Source organism: Salvelinus namaycush, chromosome 23 (assembly GCF_016432855.1).
Source record: "Salvelinus namaycush isolate Seneca chromosome 23, SaNama_1.0, whole genome shotgun sequence".
Classification (NCBI taxonomy): Eukaryota; Metazoa; Chordata; class Actinopteri; order Salmoniformes; family Salmonidae; genus Salvelinus; species Salvelinus namaycush.
Window position 1 is genome coordinate 6509112 of NC_052329.1, and position 21794 is coordinate 6530905.

Consider the following 21794-nt stretch of genomic DNA (forward strand, 5'->3'; position numbering starts at 1 on the left):
CATCCATCCATCCTCTCTCCCCCTCCATCCATCCATCCTCTCTCCCACTCCATCTATCCATCCATCCTCTCTCCCACTCCACCATCCATCCTCCTCTCCCCACTCCATCTATCCATCATCCATCCTCTCTCCCCTCCATCCATCATCTCTCTCCATCAATCCATGCATTCTCTCCCACTCCATCCATCCATCCTCTCTCTCTATCCATCCATCAATCCTCTACCCCTCCATACATCCATCCATCAATCCTCTACCCCTCCATACATCCATCCTCTCCCCCTCCATCCATCCATCCTCTCTCCCCCTCCATCCATCCATCCTCTCTCCCCCTCCATCCATCAATCCATCCACCTCTCTCCCACTCCATCCATGCATCCTCTCCCCCTCCATCCATCCATCCTCTCCATCCATCTTCTCTCCCCCTCCATCCATCCATCCTCTCTCCCACTCCATCCATCCATCCATCCTCTCTCCCCCTCCATCCATCCATCCTCTCTCCCACTCCATCCATCCATCCTCTCTCCCACTCCATCTATCCATCCATCCTCTCCCCCTCCATCCATCCATCCTCTCTCCCCATCCATCCATCCTCTCTCCCACTCCATCCATCCTCTCTCCCACTCCATCCATCCTCTCTCCCCCTCCCTCCATCCATCCTCTCTCCCACTCCATCCATGCATCCTCTCCCCCTCCATCCATCCATCTTCTCTCTCCCCCTCCATCCATCCATCTTCTCTCCCCCTCCATCCATCCATCTCTCCCTCCCCCTCCATCCATCCATCCATCCTCTCTCCCCCCATCCATCCATCCCATCTCCCCCTCATCCATCCATCCTCTCCCACTCCATCTATCCATCCATCCTCTCTCCCACTCCATCCATCCATCCTCTCTCCCACTCCATCTATCCATCCATCCTCTCTCCCCCTCCATCCATCCTCTCCCCCATCCATCCATCATCTCTCTCCATCATCCATGCATTCTCTCCCCTCCATCCATCCATCCTCTCTCTCTATCCATCCATCCATCTCCTCCCCCTCCATCCATCCATCAATCCTCTACCCCTCCATACATCCATCCTCTCCCCCTCCATCCATCCTCTCTCCCTCCATCCATCCATCCTCTCTCCCACTCCCTCCATCCATCCTCTCTCCCTCTCCATCCATCCATCCACCCATCCATCCTCTCTCCCCCTCCATGCATCCATCCTCTCCCCTCCATCCATCCTCTCTCCCCCTCCATGCATCCATCCTCTCCCCCTCCATGCATGCATCCTCTCCCTCCATCAATCCATCCATCCATCCATCCCTCTCTCCCCCTCCATCCATCCATCCTCTCTCCCACTCCATCCATCCATCCTCTCCCACTCCATCCATCCATCCATCCATCCATCCACTCTCCCCCTCCATCCATCCTCCATCTTCTCTCCCCCTCCATGCATCCATCCATCCTCTCCCCCTCCATCCATCCATCCATCCATGCATCCTCTCTCCCACTCCATCCATCCAGCCATCCTCTCCCCCTCCATCCATCCATCCTCTCTCCCCCTCCATGCATCCATCCAGCCATCCTCTCTCTTCCCCTCCATCCATCCTCTCTCTTCCCCTCCATCCATCCTCTCTTCCCCTCCATCCATCCTCTCTTCCCCTCCATCCATCCCTCCATCCATCCCTCTCCCTCCATCCATCCATCCTCTCCCCCTCCATCCATCCTCTCCCCCTCCATCCATCCCTCTCTTCCCCTCCTCCATCCCTCTCCCACTCCATCCTCCATCATCCCTCTCTCCACCATCCATCCTCCCTCTCTCCACTCCATCCATCCATCCCTCTCTCCCACTCCATCCATCCATCCCATCCTCTCCCTCCTCCCCACTCCATCCATCCATCCATCCTCCATCCTTCCCACTCCATCCATCCATCCTCTCCCACTCCATCCATCCATCCTCTCCCCCCCTCCATCCATCCATCCTCTCCCCCTCCTCCATCCATCCTCTCTCCCCCTCCATCCTCTCCCCCTCCATCCATCCTCTCTCCCTCCATCCATCCATCCTCCTCTCTCCCCCTCCATCCATCCATCCTCTCTCCCCCTCCATCCATCCATCCTCTCTCCCCCCTCCATCCATCCTCTCTCCTCCCCCTCCATCCATCCTCTCTCCCCCTCCATCCATCCTCTCTTCCCCATCCATCCCTCTCTTCCCATCCATCCCTCTCTCTCCCCTCCACCATCCTCCATCCCTCTTCCCCTCCATCTCTCCCTCCCCCTCCATCCATCCCTCTCTTCCCCTCCATCCATCCCTCTCTTGCCCTCCATCCATCCCTCTCTTGCCCTCCATCCATCCTCTCTTCCCCTCCATCCATCCATCCATCTTCCCCCTCCATCCATCCTCCATCCTCTCCCACTCCATCCATGCATCCTCTCCCCCTCCATCCATCCATCCATCCTCTCTCCCCCTCCATCCATCCATCCTCTCTCCCCCTCCATCCATCCATCCTCTCTCCCCCTCCATCCATCCCTCCTCCCCCCCCATCCATCCATCCATCCTCCCCCCTCCACCATCCATCCATCCTCTCCCCCTCCATCCATACTCTCCCTCCCCCTCCATCCATCCTCTCTCCCCCTCCCTCCATCCTCTCTTCCCCTCCATCCATCCCTCTCTTCCCCTCCATCCATCCCTCTCTTCCCCTCCATCCATCCTCTTCCCCCTCCATCCATCCATCCATCCATCTTCCCCCCTCCATCCATCCATCTTCTCTCCCCCTCCATCCATCCATCCTCTCTCCCCCTCCTCATCCATCCATCCCTCTCCCCCTCCATCCATCCATCCTCTCTCCCCCTCCATCCATCCATCCATCCTCTCCCCCTCCATCCACCATCCATCCTCTCCCCCTCCATCCATCCTCTCTCTCCCCCTCCATCCATCCTCTCCCTCCCCCTCCCATCCATCCCTCTCTTCCCCTCCATCCATCCCTCCTTCCCCTCCATCCATCCCTCTCTCTCCCCTCCATCATCCATCTTCCCCCTCCACCATCCATGCATCCATCTTCCCCCCTCCATCCATCCATCTTCTCTCCCCCTCCATCCATCCATCCTCTCCCCCTCCATCCATCCATCCATCCTCTCTCTCTCCCCCTCCATCCATCCATCCTCTCCCCCTCCATCCATCCATCCTCTCCCCCTCCATCCATCCATCCTCTCCCCCTCCATCCATCCATCCTCTCCCCCTCCATCCATCCATCCATCCTCCTCCCCTCCATCCATCCATCCATCCTCCACTCCATCCATCCATCCTCCACTCCATCCATCCTCCACTCCATCCATCCATCCATCCTCTCTCTCTCCCCTCCATCCATCCATCCTCTCTCTCTCCCCCTCCATCCATCCATCCTCTCTCCTCTCCCCCTCCTCCTCCATCCTCTCCCCCCATCATCATCCTCTCCCCCTCCATCCATCCATCCTCTCCCCCTCCATCCCCCCTCTCCCTCCCCCTCCATCCTCCCTCTCCCTCCCCCTCCATCCTCCCTCTCCCTCCCCCTCCATCCTCCCTCTCTTCCCCTCCATCATCCCTCTCTCCCCATCCATCCTCCATTCCCCCCTCCATCCATCCATGCATCCTCTCCCCTCCTCCATCCATCTTCTCTCCCCATCCATCCATCCTCTCTCCCCCTCCATCCATCCTCTCTCCCCCTCCATCATCCATCCTCTCTCCCCTCATCCATCATCCTCTCTCCCTCTCCCTCCATCCATCCATCCTTCTCCCCCTCATCCATCCATCCTCTCTCCCCCTCCATCCATCCATCCCTCCTCTCCCCCTCCATCCATCCATCCTCTCTCCCCCTCCATCCATCCATCCTCCTCCCCCTCCATCATCCTCTCTCTCTCCCCTCCATCCACTCTCTCCTCCCCCTCCATCATCCTCTCTCCCCTCCATCCATCCATCCATCCTCTCTCCCCCTCCATCCATCCATCCATCCTCTCTCCCCCTCCATCCATCCATCCATCCTCTCTCCCCCTCCATCCATCCATCCTCCTCTCTCCCCCCTCCATCCATCCTCTCTCCCCCTCCATCCATCCATCCTCTCTCCCCCTCCATCCTCTCTCCCTCCCTCCCTCCATCCTCCCTCTCTCCCCCTCCATCCATCCTCTCTCCCCCTCCATCCATCCTCTCTCCCCCCCCCTCCATCCATCCTCTCTCCCCTCCATCCATCCATCCATCCTCTCTCCCCCCTCCATCCATCCATCCATCCTCTCTCCCCCTCATCCATCCATCCATCCTCTCTCCCCCTCCATCCATCCATCCATCCTCCCTCCCCCTCCATCCATCCTCCCTCCCCCTCCATCCATCCTCTCTCCCCCTCCATCCATCCTCTCTCCCCCTCCATCCATCCTCTCTCCCCCTCCATCCATCCTCCATCCTCTCTCCCCCTCCATCCATCCATCCATCCTCTCTCCCCCTCCATCCATCCATCCATCCTCTCTCCCCTCCATCCCTCCTCCATCCTCTCTCCCCCTCCATCCATCCTCCATCCTCTCTCCCCCTCCATCCATCCATCCTCTCTCCCCCTCCACCCATCCATCCTCTCTCCCCTCCTCCTCTCTCCCTCCCCCTCCATCCATCCCTCTCTTCCCCTCCTCCATCCCTCCCCCCTCCATCCATCCTCTCTCCCCCTCCATCCATCCTCTCTCCCCCTCCATCCATCCATCCATCCTCTCTCCCCCTCCATCCATCCATCCATCCTCTCCCCCCCTCCATCCATCCATCCATCCATCCTCTCCCCCTCCATCCATCCATGCATCCTCTCCCACTCCATCCATCCTCTCTCCCCCTCCATCCATCCATCCTCTCTCCCCCTCCATCCATCCATCCTCTCTCCCCCTCCATCCATCCATCCTCTCTCCCCCTCCATCCATCCATCCTCTCTCCCCCCCCTCCATCCCTCCTCTCTCCCCCTCCATCCATCCATCCTCTCTCCCCCTCCATCCATCCATCCTCTCTCCCCCTCCATCCATCCTCCCCTCCCTCCATCCATCCATCCTCTCTCCCCTCCATCATCCATCCTCTCCCCCTCCATCCATCCATCCTCTCTCCCCCTCCATCCATCCCGCTCTTCCCCCTCCACCATCCATCCTCTTCCCCTCCATCCATCCCGCTCTTCCCCTCCATCCATCCATCCTCTTCCCCTCCACCATCCATCCTCTCCCCCTCCATCCATCCATCCTCTCCTCCCCTCCATCCATCCATCCCTCCCCTCCATCCATCCATCCTCTCTCCCCCTCCATCCATCCATCCTCTCTCCCCCTCCATCCATCCATCCTCTCTCCCCCTCCATCCATCCATCCCTCTCTCCCCTCCATCCATCCATCCTCTCTCCCCCCTCATCCACCATCCTCTCTCCCACTCCATCCATCCATCCTCTCTCCCACTCCATCCATCCATCCTCTCCTCCCACTCCATCCATCCTCTCCACTCCATCCATCCATCTCTCTCCCCCTCCATCCATCCATCCTCTCCCCCTCCATCCATCCATCCTCTCTCCCCCTCCATCCATCCCGCTCTTCCCCTCCATCCATCCATCCTCTTCCCCTCCATCCATCCCGCTCTTCCCCTCCATCCACCATCCCGCTCTTCCCCTCCATCCATCCATCCTCTTCCTCCCTCCATCCATCCATCCTCTCTCCCCTCCATCCATCCTCTCTTCCCCTCCATCCATCCATCCTCTCTTCCCCTCCATCCATCCATCCTCTCTTCCCCTCCATCCATCCATCCTCTCTTCCCCTCCATCCATCCATCCTCCCTCTCTTCCCCTCCATCCATCCATCCTCCCTCTCTTCCCCTCCATCATCCATCCTCCCTCCTCTCTTCCCCCCATCCATCCATCCTCCCTCTCTTCCCCTCCATCCATCCATCCTCTCCCTCCATCCATCCTCTCCATCCATCCATCCATCCTCTCCCTCCATCCATCCTCTCCCTCCATCCATCCTCTCCCTCCATCCATCCTCTCCCTCCATCCATCCTCTCCCTCCATCCATCTATCCGTTCTCCTGAGGTTTATTCCTGGAAGAGCCCACCTCAGCAGGGTCCAGTTGTCTCTGTGGAGAGTTAAATTGTCGTGTGTGAGTGTGTTCAATCTGAAGACTGATGGAGAAAGAGAGAAGTGGAGAGGTCAAGAGGACTGATTGGAAACAAGTAAACACCAACAGCTTCAGCGGGTCAATAACCTTTTAACCGCCGTTGAGTCCTTCCCTCCTCAGAGAAATGCTCTGAAACATCAGGTTTAAACAAATAGAGAACACAACCTCATTTTTGTATATTATCTACCTCACTTGCTTTGGTAATGTTAACATATATATGTTTACCAGGCCAATAAATTGAGAGAGAGAGCGAGAGAGAGCGCAAGAGAGAGCGCGAGAGAGAGCACAAGAGAGAGCGCGAGAGAGAGCACAAAGAGAGAGCGAGCGAGAGAGCGAGCGAGCGAGAGAGCGAGCGAGAGAGCGAGCGAGCGAGAGAGCGAGCGAGAGAGCGAGCGAGAGAGCGAGCGAGAGAGCGAGCGAGAGAGCGAGCGAGAGAGCGAGCGAGAGAGCGAGCGAGAGAGAGCGCGAGAGAGCGCAGAGAGCGCGAGAGAGGCGAGAGAGCGCGAGAGAGCGAGAGAGCGAGAGAGCGAGAGCGAGAGCGAGAGCGAGAGCGAGGCGAGAGCGAGAGCGAGAGCGAGAGCGAGAGCGAGAGAGAGAGCGAGAGAGAGAGAGCGAGAGAGAGCGAAGCGAGAGAGCGAGAGAGAGCGAAGCGAGAGAGCGAGAGAGAGCGAAGCGAGAGCGCGAGAGAGAGCGAAGCGAGAGAGCGAGCGAGAGAGCGAGCGAGAGAGCGAGCGAGAGAGCGAGAGAGAGAGAGCGAGAGAGAGGAGAGAGCGAGAGAGAGGAGAGAGCGAGAGAGGAGCGAGAGAGAGGGAGAGAGAGCGAGAGAGAGCGAGAGAGAGCGAGAGAGAGCGAGAGAGAGCGAGAGAACGAGAGAGAGCGAGAGAGAGCAGAGAGAGCGAGCGAGAGAGCGAGCGAGAGCGAGCGAGCGTCTGGAGATGGCTTGGGGGAAGTAATGGTGGATTAATATTGAGAAGCATGGTGTGGAATGGGAGGTGTGTGTGTGGTGGGGCCCGCCCCCTGACTGACTGAATGCCCCTTTAAGAGTAGAACAGTTCGACAATACTAAAATCTACAAACACGCACACGTCGTACGGACACACACACACACACCCACAAAACCTAAAAAGATAGGTCCTCCAACTGGTCTTTCAGAAACACAGAGAACACCAATATAGTCAATGTATCAATCCCAAACGCTAAACAAACCTGAATGAAAGCTATTTGTGTTGTGTTTACTGAACGCAGGCCAGCGTGGGCTAGCCTAGCGGTGAATAGTGCTGTGGTTAAGGCCTGATAGGGACGAGCAAGGAAAGCAGAGCTGAGGGAGAATAGACACCTGCTCATCTTGTTGCTGTGTGTCATTAAATCAGGCTGCTGCTCCAGCCTGCCTGACACTGCTAATCTATAAAACTCATTACCTCTCCTATGGATCGGCTCCAGGACATGCCTCATCCCCTGACTGACTGACTGACTGACTGCTGGACCTGTGATTCACTGCCGTTAAAAGTAGTACACCATTGTAGAGAATAGGTTGCCATTTGGGACAAATTTCCTAGCTTAGCATGCTAGGTAAACCGCTAGGCTAAATGGCTAACATTCCATTTCAGGACAGGACCTGGCTGGTTGAGACTGATCTCTTAAAGATGGCTGGAGCTTGTGGTTTGAGCCTGTTTAAAATACAGGCTGACAGTATTTTGTTCTCAAATAAGAGGCTACATCTCCATTACTGAGTAGACTGGCATACAGAGAGAAATGATTGGCATTCTGCGCTTGGGTCTCGTAAAACAAGCCGCAAGCGAGTTCACACAAGACCTCCAAATATACACTTCCACAATCTGAAAGTGGGAAGAAAAAAAAAAGTGCTTCTTCGTGCTTTTACTTCCTGCACCAACCACCACAACAGGAAGAGGATTACACAGCAAATACAAACCACTAAGTCACTCCAACTATCGGTTCATTGTTTAAAAAAACACACACTAGTGTCAGTGTTGACCACTTCCTAGGCAGTCCCAAACGGTACCTAATTCCCTATTTTTGGCCACAGCCCTATGGGTCCTGGTCAAATGTAGTACACGTCATAGGGAATAGGGTGCCTTTTGGAATGAGACACTAGTCTACAGGAGGTCCAGTGGTGTGCCCAGTACCCACCTAGAGGAGTGACTCTGTCAGAGTGACAACAGAGGTACCATACCATATTCCACCACACATGCCCTGGGACCTGCCGACAGGACTGGCGTGTACCATAGTAGACTCCACCGACCGACGGCTAACAGCTCAGGAAAAACACACCACGTTACCTCATGCCATCCTGGTTCCAATACAAGGATTCTCCAATACTATCTCAACCCGACAACCAGCCTATCAGTCCTCCATGGCGTCTGTTGTGTGTGTCCGGTCGGTGATGGCGTCTTAGCCAAGAGTGAAGTATGTTCTAGAAAGTCCATGCACGGAGAAGGTGCTCGCCTCACGGCCAAAGAGTCCACACACACACACACCTGAACTCTCTCACACACACACCGCTCAGAGTTAAGAGGATCATCTGGGAGTGGGCAGCAGCAGATTACGAGCTGTCTGCAGGTACTCTCCCGGATTGGCAGCAAAGATCTCTCCTGCTCTCAGGATAGGAAGCAGCTAAGATCTTTGATTGGTCTGGGACACAGCTACATGTAAGAGCTTTCTTTCCAATGGACAGAAAAAGGAGGAGGGACATGAATGACAAAGAGAATGTGACAAAGGGTGACAAATACCAAAATATCATGAAATATGTGCACCGAACTAAAACAGTCAGGTAAATTATCTGTCTTTTTGGGAGATCACTTTTTGTTGTTGTTGACTTTACCCAGACGAACACCACATTCCATAGAAGCCTTAAATACCAAATGACTTTACTCAGACGAACACCACATTCCATAGAAGCCTTAAATACTACATGACTTTACCCAGATGAACACCACATTCCATAGAAGCCTTAAATACCACATGACTTTACCCAGACGAACACCACATTCCATAGAAGCCTTAAATACCACATGACTTTACCCAGACGAACACCACATTCCATAGAAGCCTTAAATACCACATGACTTTACCCAGACGAACACCACATTCCATAGAAGCCTTAAATACTACATGACTTTACCCAGATGAACACCACATTCCATAGAAGCCTTAAATACTACATGACTTTACCCAGATGAACACCACATTCCATAGAAGCCTTAAATACTACATGACTTTACCCAGATGAACACCACATTCCATAGAAGCCTTAAATACCACATGACTTTACCCAGATGAACACCACATTCCATAGAAGCCTTAAATACTACATGACTTTACCCAGACGAACACCACATTCCATAGAAGCCTTAAATACTACATGACTTTACCCAGACGAACACCACATTCCATAGAAGCCTTAAATACTACATGACTTTACCCAGACGAACACCACATTCCATAGAAGCCTTAAATACTACATGACTTTACCCAGATGAACACCACATTCCATAGAAGCCTTAAATACCACATGACTTTACCCAGACGAACACCACATTCCATAGAAGCCTTAAATACTACATGACTTTACCCAGATGAACACCACATTCCATAGAAGCCTTAAATACCACATGACTTTACCCAGATGAACACCACATTCCATAGAAGCCTTAAACACCACATGACTTTACCCAGATGAACACCACATTCCATAGAAGCCTTAAATACTACATGACTTTACCCAGATGAACACCACATTCCATAGAAGCCTTAAATACTACATGACTTTACCCAGATGAACACCACATTCCATAGAAGCCTTAAATACTACATGACTTTACCCAGATGAACACCACATTCCATAGAAGCCTTAAATACCACATGACTTTACCCAGATGAACACCACATTCCATAGAAGCCTTAAATACTACATGACTTTACCCAGATGAACACCACATTCCATAGAAGCCTTAAATACCACATGACTTTACCCAGATGAACACCACATTCCATAGAAGCCTTAAATACTACATGACTTTACCCAGATGAACACCACATTCCATAGAAGCCTTAAATACCACATGACTTTACCCAGATGAACACCACATTCCATAGAAGCCTTAAATACTACATGACTTTACCCAGATGAACACCACATTCCATAGAAGCCTTTCAGTAGCAACAGTTTATTTACAGCGTACAGGGTAGGACTGGACCTCTAGAGAGGAGTACGGTAGCAGTCACTCACAGTGTGTGACTCCGGCCAGAGTCTGGTAGAAGGTGGGCGTGTCGCTGTCATCTGTGAGGGTGACACACACGCCTCCGGAGAGCAGCCAACGAGAGAAGGTGAACGCCTCCGTGTTCTGAAGGAGCCAGTTCTTAAAGCGTTCATAGTTGACTTTCTCCCCCTGAGACAAAAGAAACAAAGCACATCAACAACTTGTTACCAAATCATAAAGGAGGTAGCGGGAGGAAACATGGGAGACGGACAGGGATTAGCGTTTATATTATAGGTGTATTGTGGAAGTGTCATTGGCCAATAGAGTAACAAACAAATACAAAAGTGTACAAAACATGAGGAACACTTGCTCTTTTTCTATGACCTAGACCACAGGTGTCAAACTCATTCCGAGGAAGGCCAAGTGGCCGCGGGTTTTCACTCCTCCTTTGTACTTGATTGATGAATTAAAGTCACTAATTAGTAAGGAACTAGCAACTAGGGCGGTTTCGGTGACCATATTACCGCCACACCAGCAGTCATGACCTCAGTAAAATTCCACGTGACCGTTGTGTCACGCTAATCTCCTTTTATGCACTCCGTACATGTGTTGGTAGTACCCAGCTCGCTAACGATCGACGGGTCACTAATGGCCTGGTACTCAGGGTGCTATTTGTCTCTGTGAACCACTCTGACATCAATGCAAATGCCAAAAACACTTATCATTAAAACAGTATGTGCCGTTTCAAATCTCACCTCACTGTGATTGATAACATTTTAAGAAAGAAGATCATTAAGACTTTGAAAGTGAGTGTAAAACATGGTCGTTGCGGATGTTATTTACGAAGCTTAACGACGAAATGGACAGTGTTTTCTAAGCTGACGATTCATTTAAAAATGAGGGAAAAAAACACTCATGAATATTAGATCTTATGCATGAACTACAGTTCCTTCGGGAAAGTATTCACACCCCTAAACTTTTACAAAATGTTGTTGTCTTACAGCTCAAATTTAAAATGGATTAAATTGAGATTTTTGTTGGTCACTGGCCTACACACAAGACCACATGATATCAAAGCAGACATATATGTATAGTACCAGTCAAAAGTTCAGTATTAAACAAATTAAAATATATTTTAGATTCTTAACACTTTTTTGGTTACTACATGATTCCATACGTGGTATTTCATAGTTTGTCTTCACTATTATTCTACAATGTAGAAAATATAAAAAATAAAGAAAAACCCTGGATGAGTAGGTGTCCAAACTTTTGACTGGTACTGTGTGTGTGTCATATATATATATATAAAAAAAATTGAAATTATTTAAAAATAAAAGCTGAAATGTCTCGAGTCAATAAGTATTCAACCCCTTTGTTATGACAAGACTAAATAAGTTAAGGAGTAAAAACTAGAAGTCACATAATATGTTGCATGGACTTTCACTGTGTGCAATAATATTGCTTAACATGAGTTTTGAATGACTACCTCATCTCCGTACCCCCACACATACAGATAATTGTAAAGGTCCCTGCAGTCAAAGACCAGGAAGGTTTTCCAATTTCTCTCAAAGAAGGGCATCAATTGGTAGATGGGTATAAAAAATTAAGTTATTAATTACACTTTGGATGGTGTATCAATACTACAAAGTGACTGGGTATCACCCAATCAGGCCAAATGTGACATTAAAACAGAGTTTAATGGCTGTGACGGGAGAAAACTGAGGATGGATCAACATTGTAGTGACTCCACAATAGTAACCTAATTGAGAAAGTGAAAAGATGGAAACCTTAAACAGAATACAAATATTTTAAAACATGGATCTTGTTTGCAACAAGACATGAAAGTAATACTGCAAAGAATGTGGTAAACAATTAACTTTTTGCCCTAAATACAAAGTGTTATATTTTCAAGCATAGTGGTGGCTGCATCATGTTATGGGTATGCTTGTAATCGTTACGGACTGGGGAGTTTTTCAGGATAAAAAAGAAACAGAATGGAGATAAGCACAGGCAAAATCCTAGAGGAAAACCTGGTTCAGTATGCTTACCACCAGACACTGGAAGATTAATTCACCTTTCAGTAGGACAATAACCTAAAACACAAGGCCAAATCTACATTTTATGCTTATCAAGAAAACAGTGAATGTTCCTGAGTGGCTGAGTTTTGACTTAGATCTACTTGAAAATGTATGGCAAGACCTGAAAATGTCTCTCTAGCAATGATCAACAAACAATTTGACAGAGCTTGAAGAAGTTTTTAAAGAATAAATGGGCAAATGTTGCACAATCCAGGTACGGAAAGCTCTTAGAGACTAACTTAGAAAGACTGTAATCGCTGTCAAAGGTGCTTCTACAAAGTATTGACTCAGGGGTGTGAATACTTATGTAAATGTGATATTTCTGTGTTTCACTTTCAATAAATTTGCAACAATTTTAAAACATATATTTTCACTTTGCCATGATGAGGTATTGTGTGAGGCTGGGAGAGAAAAAAAAAGGAGATTAAGAAAAAAAATCTATGAAATCCATTTTTAATTCAGGCCGTAACACAACAAAATGTGTAATTAGTCCGATAAAAACCGCGAATTAAAATAATAATTGTGTCGTTATACAACGCATATTACGTGCGTCAGAGAACTGTACAGGCCTAGGTGATGCTGTCGGTTCAGAGAACTGTACAGGCCTAGGTGAGGCTGTCGGTTCAGAGAACTGTACAGGCCTAGGTGAGGCTGTCGGTTCAGAGAACTGTACAGGCCTAGGTGAGGCTGTCGGTTCAGAGAACTGTACAGGCCTAGGTGAGGCTGTCGGTTCAGAGAACTGTACAGGCCTAGGTGAGGCTGTCGGTTCAGAGAACTGTACAGGCCTAGGTGATGCTGTCGGTTCAGAGAACTGTACAGGCCTAGGTGAGGCTGTCGGTTCAGAGAACTGTACAGGCCTAGGTGAGGCTGTCGGTTCAGAGAACTGTACAGGCCTAGGTGATGCTGTCGGTTCAGAGAACTGTACAGGCCTAGGTGATGCTGTCGGTTCAGAGAACTGTACAGGCCTAGGTGAGGCTGTCGGTTCAGAGAACTGTACAGGCCTAGGTGATGCTGTCGGTTCAGAGAACTGTACAGGCCTAGGTGATGCTGTCGGTTCAGAGAACTGTACAGGCCTAGGTGATGCTGTCGGTTCAGAGAACTGTACAGGCCTAGGTGATGCTGTCGGTTCAGAGAACTGTACAGGCCTAGGTGATGCTGACGGTTCAGAGAACTGTACAGGCCTAGGTGAGGCTGTCGGTTCAGAGAACTGTACAGGCCTAGGTGATGCTGTCGGTTCAGAGAACTGTACAGGCCTAGGTGATGCTGACGGTTCAGAGAACTGTACAGGCCTAGGTGATGCTGACGGTTCAGATAACTGTACAGGCCTAGGTGATGCTGTCGGTTCAGAGAACTGTACAGGCCTAGGTGATGCTGACGGTTCAGAGAACTGTACAGGCCTAGGTGAGGCTGTCGGTTCAGAGAACTGTACAGGCCTAGGTGATGCTGTCGGTTCATTGATTGTGCAGGGCGGCTTACAGAGTTCATCTACAATTATAGTGAATATGTATTTGATTTAGAATAGCCTGGTAATAAGGGCATTTGTTTTATATTTTCATAAATAGGCTGACAACATTACCTTTACCTTCCATCTCCTCCCTTCCTTTCTCCAGCGCGCATACAGAGGGGCTGGCAACAGTTTAAATCAAATTTGTTGTTTCGTTGTGAAAACGTGTTATTATCGATGTTCCCCGAACAGATTTCACTCGGGTTTCCCCAAATTGAAGCACAGGGTAGCTACAGGAACGGGTTTGGAGAGCCCGTGGCGGAATATCAGCTGTCGCACAGCGAGAGGGTTTGGAGAGCCCGTGGCGGAATATCAGCTGTCGCACAGCGAGAGGGTTTGGAGAGCCCGTGGCGGAATATCAGCTGTCGCACAGCGAGAGGGTTTGGAGAGCCCGTGGCGGAATATCAGCTGTCGCACAGCGAGAGGGTTTGGAGAGCCCGTGGCGGAATATCAGCTGTCGCACAGCGAGAGGGTTTGGAGAGCCCTTGGAGGAATATCAGCTGTCGCACAGCGAGAGGGTTTGGAGAGCCCGTGGCGGAATATCAGCTGTCGCACAGCGAGAGGGTTTGGAGAGCCCGTGGCGGAATATCAGCTGTCGCACAGCGAGAGGGTTTGGAGAGCCCGTGGCGGAATATCAGCTGTCGCACAGCGAGAGGGTTTGGAGAGCCCGTGGCGGAATATCAGCTGTCGCACAGCGAGAGGGTTTGGAGAGCCCGTGGCGGAATATCAGCTGTCGCACAGCGAGAGGGTTTGGAGAGCCCGTGGCGGAATATCAGCTGTCGCACAGCGAGAGGGTTTGGAGAGCCCGTGGCGGAATATCAGCTGTCGCACAGCGAGAGGGTTTGGAGAGCCCGTGGCGGAATATCAGCTGTCGCACAGCGAGAGGGTTTGGAGAGCCCGTGGCGGAATATCAGCTGTCGCACAGCGAGAGGGTTTGGAGAGCCCGTGGCGGAATATCAGCTGTCGCACAGCGAGAGGGTTTGGAGAGCCCGTGGCGGAATATCAGCTGTCGCACAGCGAGAGGGTTTGGAGAGCCCGTGGCGGAATATCAGCTGTCGCACAGCGAGAGGGTTTGGAGAGCCCATGGCGGAATATCAGCTGTCGCACAGCGAGAGGGTTTGGAGAGCCCGTGGCGGAATATCAGCTGTCGCACAGCGAGAGGGTTTGGAGAGCCCGTGGCGGAATATCAGCTGTCGCACAGCGAGAGGGTTTGGAGAGCCCGTGGCGGAATATCAGCTGTCGCACAGCGAGAGGGTTTGGAGAGCCCGTGGCGGAATATCAGCTGTCGCACAGCGAGAGGGTTTGGAGAGCCCGTGGCGGAATATCAGCTGTCGCACAGCGAGAGGGTACATGCTCCTCAAAACAGAGGTTGATCTGTGGAGTGAAACAACCAGAGTAGCCGACCCAACATGAGTGAAAAATTAAAATGGCAGGAAAGTGGCCTCATTTGATATTCCAGTGCATATAGATGATATGCCCTGTCCCTGTCCCTGTTCCCGTTCCCGTTCCTGCCCCTGTCCCCTGTTCCTGTCCCTTTGATAAATGGGCCATTCTAAATCAAAACAAAATTTGACAAATTAGCAAAGAGAGGATTAAATTGAGAATAGTCTTACGGGTGACATGATCACTTGATGAGAGAACAGCGTGTGCAGCCTGAGGCAAGGAACAGAGCGGAAGTAATATTATTTTTGTTGCGACTTCCTCAAAATCATCAATAACCTATATAGTCGCATCATGCAGCCCATTTATGTTTTGATATTTAAGACATTCTAAAGGTTTGATTCATTCACAACTAAAGTTACAAAAAAATAAACTACATTTAATTATATTCTTCTTACTATAAAATTATATAAATTAATTTCACGGGTCTTTTAAGCCGTCTGCTAAAAGAACAAGCTTAGGGCATGGCCCATAGCCAGATGACACAGAAGACCAGTTTATATTCTGTACAATACATTTTCTTCATGTCATAATGTTTCTTTAGACCGGTCTAAAATACATAATGGATTTATTGCGATGGTGTAGACTATATTACATGGATTTATTATACTTTTTTTTTTTTTAAATGTAGATCTTCCTAAGGTCTGCATCAGTGGCTTGTAGGATATGTGTGGAAGACAGGATATGCTAAAAGTGTTTATGTTAATTAACGACCAATTACCATGAGACCGGCAGTTATTTACATGATTATATATTTTAACCTTTAAGTCAGTTAAGAACAAATTCTTATTTACAATGACGGCCTATCAAAAGGCAAAAGGCCCCGCGAGGACGGGGTCTGGGATTTACAAAAATATATATATACATGCTGCTGTTTTATGTTAAAAGAGGTCATCTGCAGTTTGCTAATGATATTGGATTCTTGGAGGGGTGTATTATGTAAATACACACACACACACACACACACACACACACACACACACACACACACACACACACACACACAGTGTGTGACCGGAACCTCCGACTGAGTGATGACTAGAGAGGAGGAGTGTGTTGTGTGTCAGTCAAAGTGTCAGTCTGGGTGATTGACAGGTGACAGGACACTAATCTGTGACTGACCTCACTGAAGCACTTCCTTAGAGACGGCGGGACTTCCCCGTCCAATGCCCGTAGCACGGCCTCCATGTCGTCTCGCGCCGCATAGCCGCCCGACTCACTGGCAAACAGGCTGAAGAGGTCTGTGGTTGGACACACCACACACAGTTATAATGAGTTCATTCTGGAAGGCAGGTTGGTCTCATCAGTGGCAGGCAGACTCAGACAGAAGCCAGAGTAGCTGCAGTCTGAAGGTCCATTACTAGTCATCATGCTGCCTCACACACATCAAATCACACAATTTATTGAGGGAGAGAGAGAGAGAGAGAGAGAATAATGAAAGTTGGAGAGAGAGAATGAAAGTTGGAGATGGAGAGAGAGAGACAAAGACAGAATAATGAAAGTTGGAGAGAGAGAGAGAAGAATGAAAGTTGGAGAGAGAGAGAGAGAGAGAGAGAACATACACTTGGCCTTCTCCCCATCTCGTCCTCTAGTCAGCAGCACCAGGCCAATGATGAGGTTGTTAAAGTGTAGTCCTTTAGACGTGCCTCCAAATGAGTTGTAGATGACCTGCAGGGAGAGGAGGAGAGTACAGAGAAAGAAAAGATGGTATGAACACACATATATACACACACACACACACACACACACACACGCACACAACCAGAAGTATGTGGACACCTGCTTGTCCAACATCTCATTCCAAAATCATGGGCATTAATATGGAGTTGGTCCCCCCCTTTGCTGCTATAACAGCCTCCAGTCTTCTGGGAAGGCTTTCCACTAGATGTTGGAACATTGCTGCTATAACAGCTTCCAGTCTTCTGGGAAGGCTTTCCACTAGATGTTGGAACATTGCTGCTATAACAGCCTACACTCTTCTGGGAAGGCTTTCCACTAGATGTTGGAACATCGCTGCTATAACAGCCTCCTCTCTTCTGGGAAGGCTTTCCACTAGATGTTGGAACATTGCTGCTATAACAGCCTCCTCTCTTCTGGGAAGGCTTTCCACTAGATGTTGGAACATTGCTGCTATAACAGCCTCTACGCTTCTGGGAAGGCTTTCCACTAGATGTTGGAACATTGCTGCTATAACAGCCTCCAGTCTTCTGGGAAGGCTTTCCACTAGATGTTGGAACATTGCTGCTATAACAGCCTCCAGTCTTCTGGGAAGGCTTTCCACTAGATGTTGGAACATTGCTGCTATAACAGCCTCCAGTCTTCTGGGAAGGCTTTCCACTAGATGTTGGAACATTGCTGCTATAACAGCCTCTACGCTTCTGGGAAGGCTTTCCACTAGATGTTGGAACATTGCTGCTATAACAGCCTCCAGTCTTCTGGGAAGGCTTTCCACTAGATGTTGGAACATTGCTGCTATAACAGCCTCCAGTCTTCTGGGAAGGCTTTCCACTAGATGTTGGAACATTGCTGCTATAACAGCCTCCAGTCTTCTGGGAAGGCTTTCCACTAGATGTTGGAACATTGCTGCTATAACAGCCTCTACGCTTCTGGGAAGGCTTTCCACTAGATGTTGGAACATTGCTGCTATAACAGCCTCTACGCTTCTGGGAAGGCTTTCCACTAGATGTTGGAACATTGCTGCTATAACAGCCTCTACGCTTCTGGGAAGGCTTTCCACTAGATGTTGGAACATTGCTGCTATAACAGCCTCCAGTCTTCTGGGAAGGCTTTCCACTAGATGTTGGAACATTGCTGCTATAACAGCCTCCAGTCTTCTGGGAAGGCTTTCCACTAGATGTTGGAACATTGCTGCTATAACAGCCTCCAGTCTTCTGGGAAGGCTTCCCACTAGATGTTGGAATATTGCTGCTATAACAGCCTCCACTCTTCTGGGAAGGCTTCCCACTAGATGTTGGAATATTGCTGTGGGGAAACAGTCTTCCATTCAGCCACAAGAACATTAGTGAGGTTGGGCTCTGATGTTGGGATATTAGGCCTGTGTATACTGTATACACACACGTGTGTATATGTATACAGTGCCGTGAAAAAGTATTTTGCCCCCTTCCTGATTCTCTATTGTTGATACTGAATGTTTCCCCGCAGCAATGTTCCAACATCTAGTGGAAAGCCTTCCCAGAAGAGTGGAGGCTGTTATAGCAGCAATGTTCCAACATCTAGTGGAAAGCCTTCCCAGAAGAGTGGAGGCTGTTATAGCAGCCTCCAATGCCCATGATTTTTGGAATGAGATGTTGGATGAGCAGGTGTCCACATACTTCTGGTCATGTAGTGTATTAACCCATAAGACATAAGCGCACACACACACACAAAAATATATTCTAATGTGGCACTCCGTGGAAAATAATTTCCCAGGCCTGATACACAGACACACACAAGAAATATGCCAGTAGACACAGATCCAACTTCTGATCCAATTAACACCCTATACCCTACATCAGGTGTAATCAACTAGATTAAACCGAGGGTCCATTTTCTTCTTGTGTGGACAGTCAGGGGGTAGGAACACAATTATACATCATTTATAGACTGTAAATTGATTGCAAAAAGCCCAAACAGATATATTTTACTAAAACATTTAATCATTTCAAACCTTGCTTACATTTGTGACACATATACACTGAGTGTACAAAACATTAGGAACACCTCTTTCCATGACAGACTGACCAGGTGAATCCAGGTAAAAGATATGATCCCTTATTGATGTCACGTGTTAAATCCACTTCAATCAGTGTAGATGAAGGGGAGGAGACGGGTTAAAGAAATATGTTTAATCCTTGAGACAAATTAGACATGGATTGTGTATGTGTGCCATTCAGAGGGTGAAATGGGCAAGACAAAATATTTAAGTGCCTTTGAACGGGGTATGGTAGTAGGTGCCAGGTGCACAGGTTTGAGTGTCAAGAACTGCAATGCTGCTGGGTTTTTCACAATCAACAGTTTCCCGTGTGTAACAAGAATGTCCAACTTGACAACTGTGGGAAGCATTGGAGTTAACACGGCCCAGCATCCCTGTGGAACGTGTTGACACCTGGTAGAGTCCATGTCCTGACGAATTGAGGCTGTTCTGAGGGCAAAAGGGGGTGCAACTCAATATTAGGAAGGTGTTCCTATTTTTTTGTCCCCTCAGTGTCTCTACTATGCGTGTGAAATCTTCAGAACAGATGTCCAACAATTAAAACCACTTGGTGCTGATTCACTGGTGTTTTTACAGTCTGTCCAACAATAATAAAAAAAAAAAAATTGATCCGAAAACTTGGGGGGGGGGGGCAAATAAATAAAAATAACCCGCGGGCCGGGCTGATAGTTGGGGAACCCTGCCCTACATAGTGCCATTCGGGAATTAGGGTGACACCCCCCCCAAAAAACAGAGATTTAGGGTGACACCCCCCCAAAAAACGTAGAGAAAAATTGAATGGAAAGCGCTATTCCTTATTGAATTACCCTTACACTAGTACACTATTTCACAGTAAATACTAGAGAGCTGCTAGGGAATCATGGTTGCCTGCTGCAGCACAGGAATCCCAGCTACACTGGAGCCAGTGTGATCCCCATTCATCAATGTGCCACTGTGTCACGGTCAGAGCCGACACTAACCACAGTGACGGAGTGGCCCCTAGCCGGGCCCTGTGGTCCCACTAACCACGGTGACGGAGTGGCCCCTAGCCGGGCCCTGTGGTCCCACTAACCACGGTGACGGAGTGGCCCCTAGCCGGGCCCTGTGGTCCCACTAACCACGGTGACGGAGTGGCCCCTAGCCGGGCCCTGTGGTCCCACAAACCACAGTGACGGAGTGGCCCCTAGCCGGGCCCTGTGGTCCCACTAACCACAGTGACGGAGTGGCCCCTAGCCGGGCCCTGTTGTCCCACTAATCACAGTGACGAGCGGCCCCTAGCCGGGCCCTGTGGTCCCACTAATCACAGTGACGGAGTGGCCCCTAGCCGGGCCCTGTGGTCCCACTAACCACAGTGACGGAGTGGCCCCTAGCCGGGCCCTGTGGTCCCACTAACCACAGTGACGGAGTGGCCCCTAGCCGGGCCCTGTTGTCCCACTAATCACAGTGACGAGCGGCCCCTAGCCGGGCCCTGTGGTCCCACTAATCACAGTGACGAGCGGCCCCTTGCCGGGCCCTGTGGTCCCACTAATCACAGTGACGGAGTGGCCCCTAGCCGGGCCCTGCTGTCAGACCTAGTGATGGACATAGCTGGAGGATCTCCCAATGCCACAAGATTAACAGCCCTGGCCGGAGTCTGCTGCCTGATGGACCCAAACACTACACTCCTTAGTTAAACATTCAACACACCCACACAGCCTTTTTGAGCAGCTAGGTATAAATGTCCCACTTTCTCTGAAAATCACACGTTGTTGTGGGAAGCAGACATCTAAAAATAAAACTAGCGAAGGACATGGCTGCAGCGCCACTCAGTATAATAGCAGCTCCTCCATTGAACCCGTCTGTCTACTACCATCGTACAGCTGAGGCACTTTAAATCTCAGAGTGAATCTGACTTGCTGCTGTCTCGCTGGTAAAAGTCAAATATAAAATGTCTGCCTTCCTGCCTGTTTGAACACTATAGCCACGTCCCAAATGGCACCCTATTCCCTATGGGTCCTGGTCAAAAGTAGTGTACCCTATTCCCTATGGGTCCTGGTCAAAAGTAGTGTACCCTATTCCCTGTGCCTATTTGTAGACTCAGCTAGGAAGACGTGAAGTTTTAATATCCTCCTGTTGTAAAGCTGCCAGCACAACCTTCTGCTGGCCTATTGATTAACAATCAAGCAGGAGAGACCAAGTGCCCTTTTCAATCAATAGCCAGGTTTCCTGGGCCAGCTGTTTTCAATCCAAGTCAATAGCCAGGTTTCCCGGGCCAGCTGTTTTCAATCCAAGTCAATAGCCAGGTTTCCCGGGCCAGCTGTTTTCAATCCAAGTCAATAGCCAGCTTTCCTGGGCCAGCTGTTTTCAATCCAAGTCAATAGCCAGGTTTCCTGGGCCAGCTGTTTTCAATCCAAGTCAATAGCCAGGTTTCCTGGGCCAGCTGTTTTCAATCCAAGTCAATAGCCAGGTTTCCTGGGCCAGCTGTTTTCAATCCAAGTCAATAGCCAGGTTTCCTGGGCCAGCTGTTTTCAATCCAAGTCAATAGCCAGGTTTCCTGGGCCAGCTGTTTTCAATCCAAGTCAATAGCCAGGTTTCCTGGGCCAGCTGTTTTCAATCCAAGTCAATAGCCAGGTTTCCTGGGCCAGCTGTTTTCAATCCAAGTCAATAGCCAGGTTTCCTGGGCCAGCTGTTTTCAATCCAAGTCAATAGCCAGCTTTCCTGGGCCAGCTGTTTTCAATCCAAGTCAATAGCCAGCTTTC

General features: G+C 49.9%; 1 protein-coding gene across 1 annotated transcript in view; it reads right to left on the reverse strand.

Moving 5' to 3' along the window:
• LOC120018939 (ubiquitin carboxyl-terminal hydrolase 32-like) overlaps positions 1-21794 on the reverse strand; it is a 121921-nt gene that overhangs the window by 63746 nt on the left and 36381 nt on the right. Inside the window, exons 3-5 of the mRNA XM_038962151.1 lie at positions 16928-17033; positions 16488-16606; positions 10373-10532 (exon numbers count right to left, since the gene is read on the reverse strand). Coding sequence (XP_038818079.1) covers positions 10373-10532; positions 16488-16606; positions 16928-17033 — 385 coding nt within the window. The remainder of the gene's footprint in view (positions 1-10372; positions 10533-16487; positions 16607-16927; positions 17034-21794) is intronic.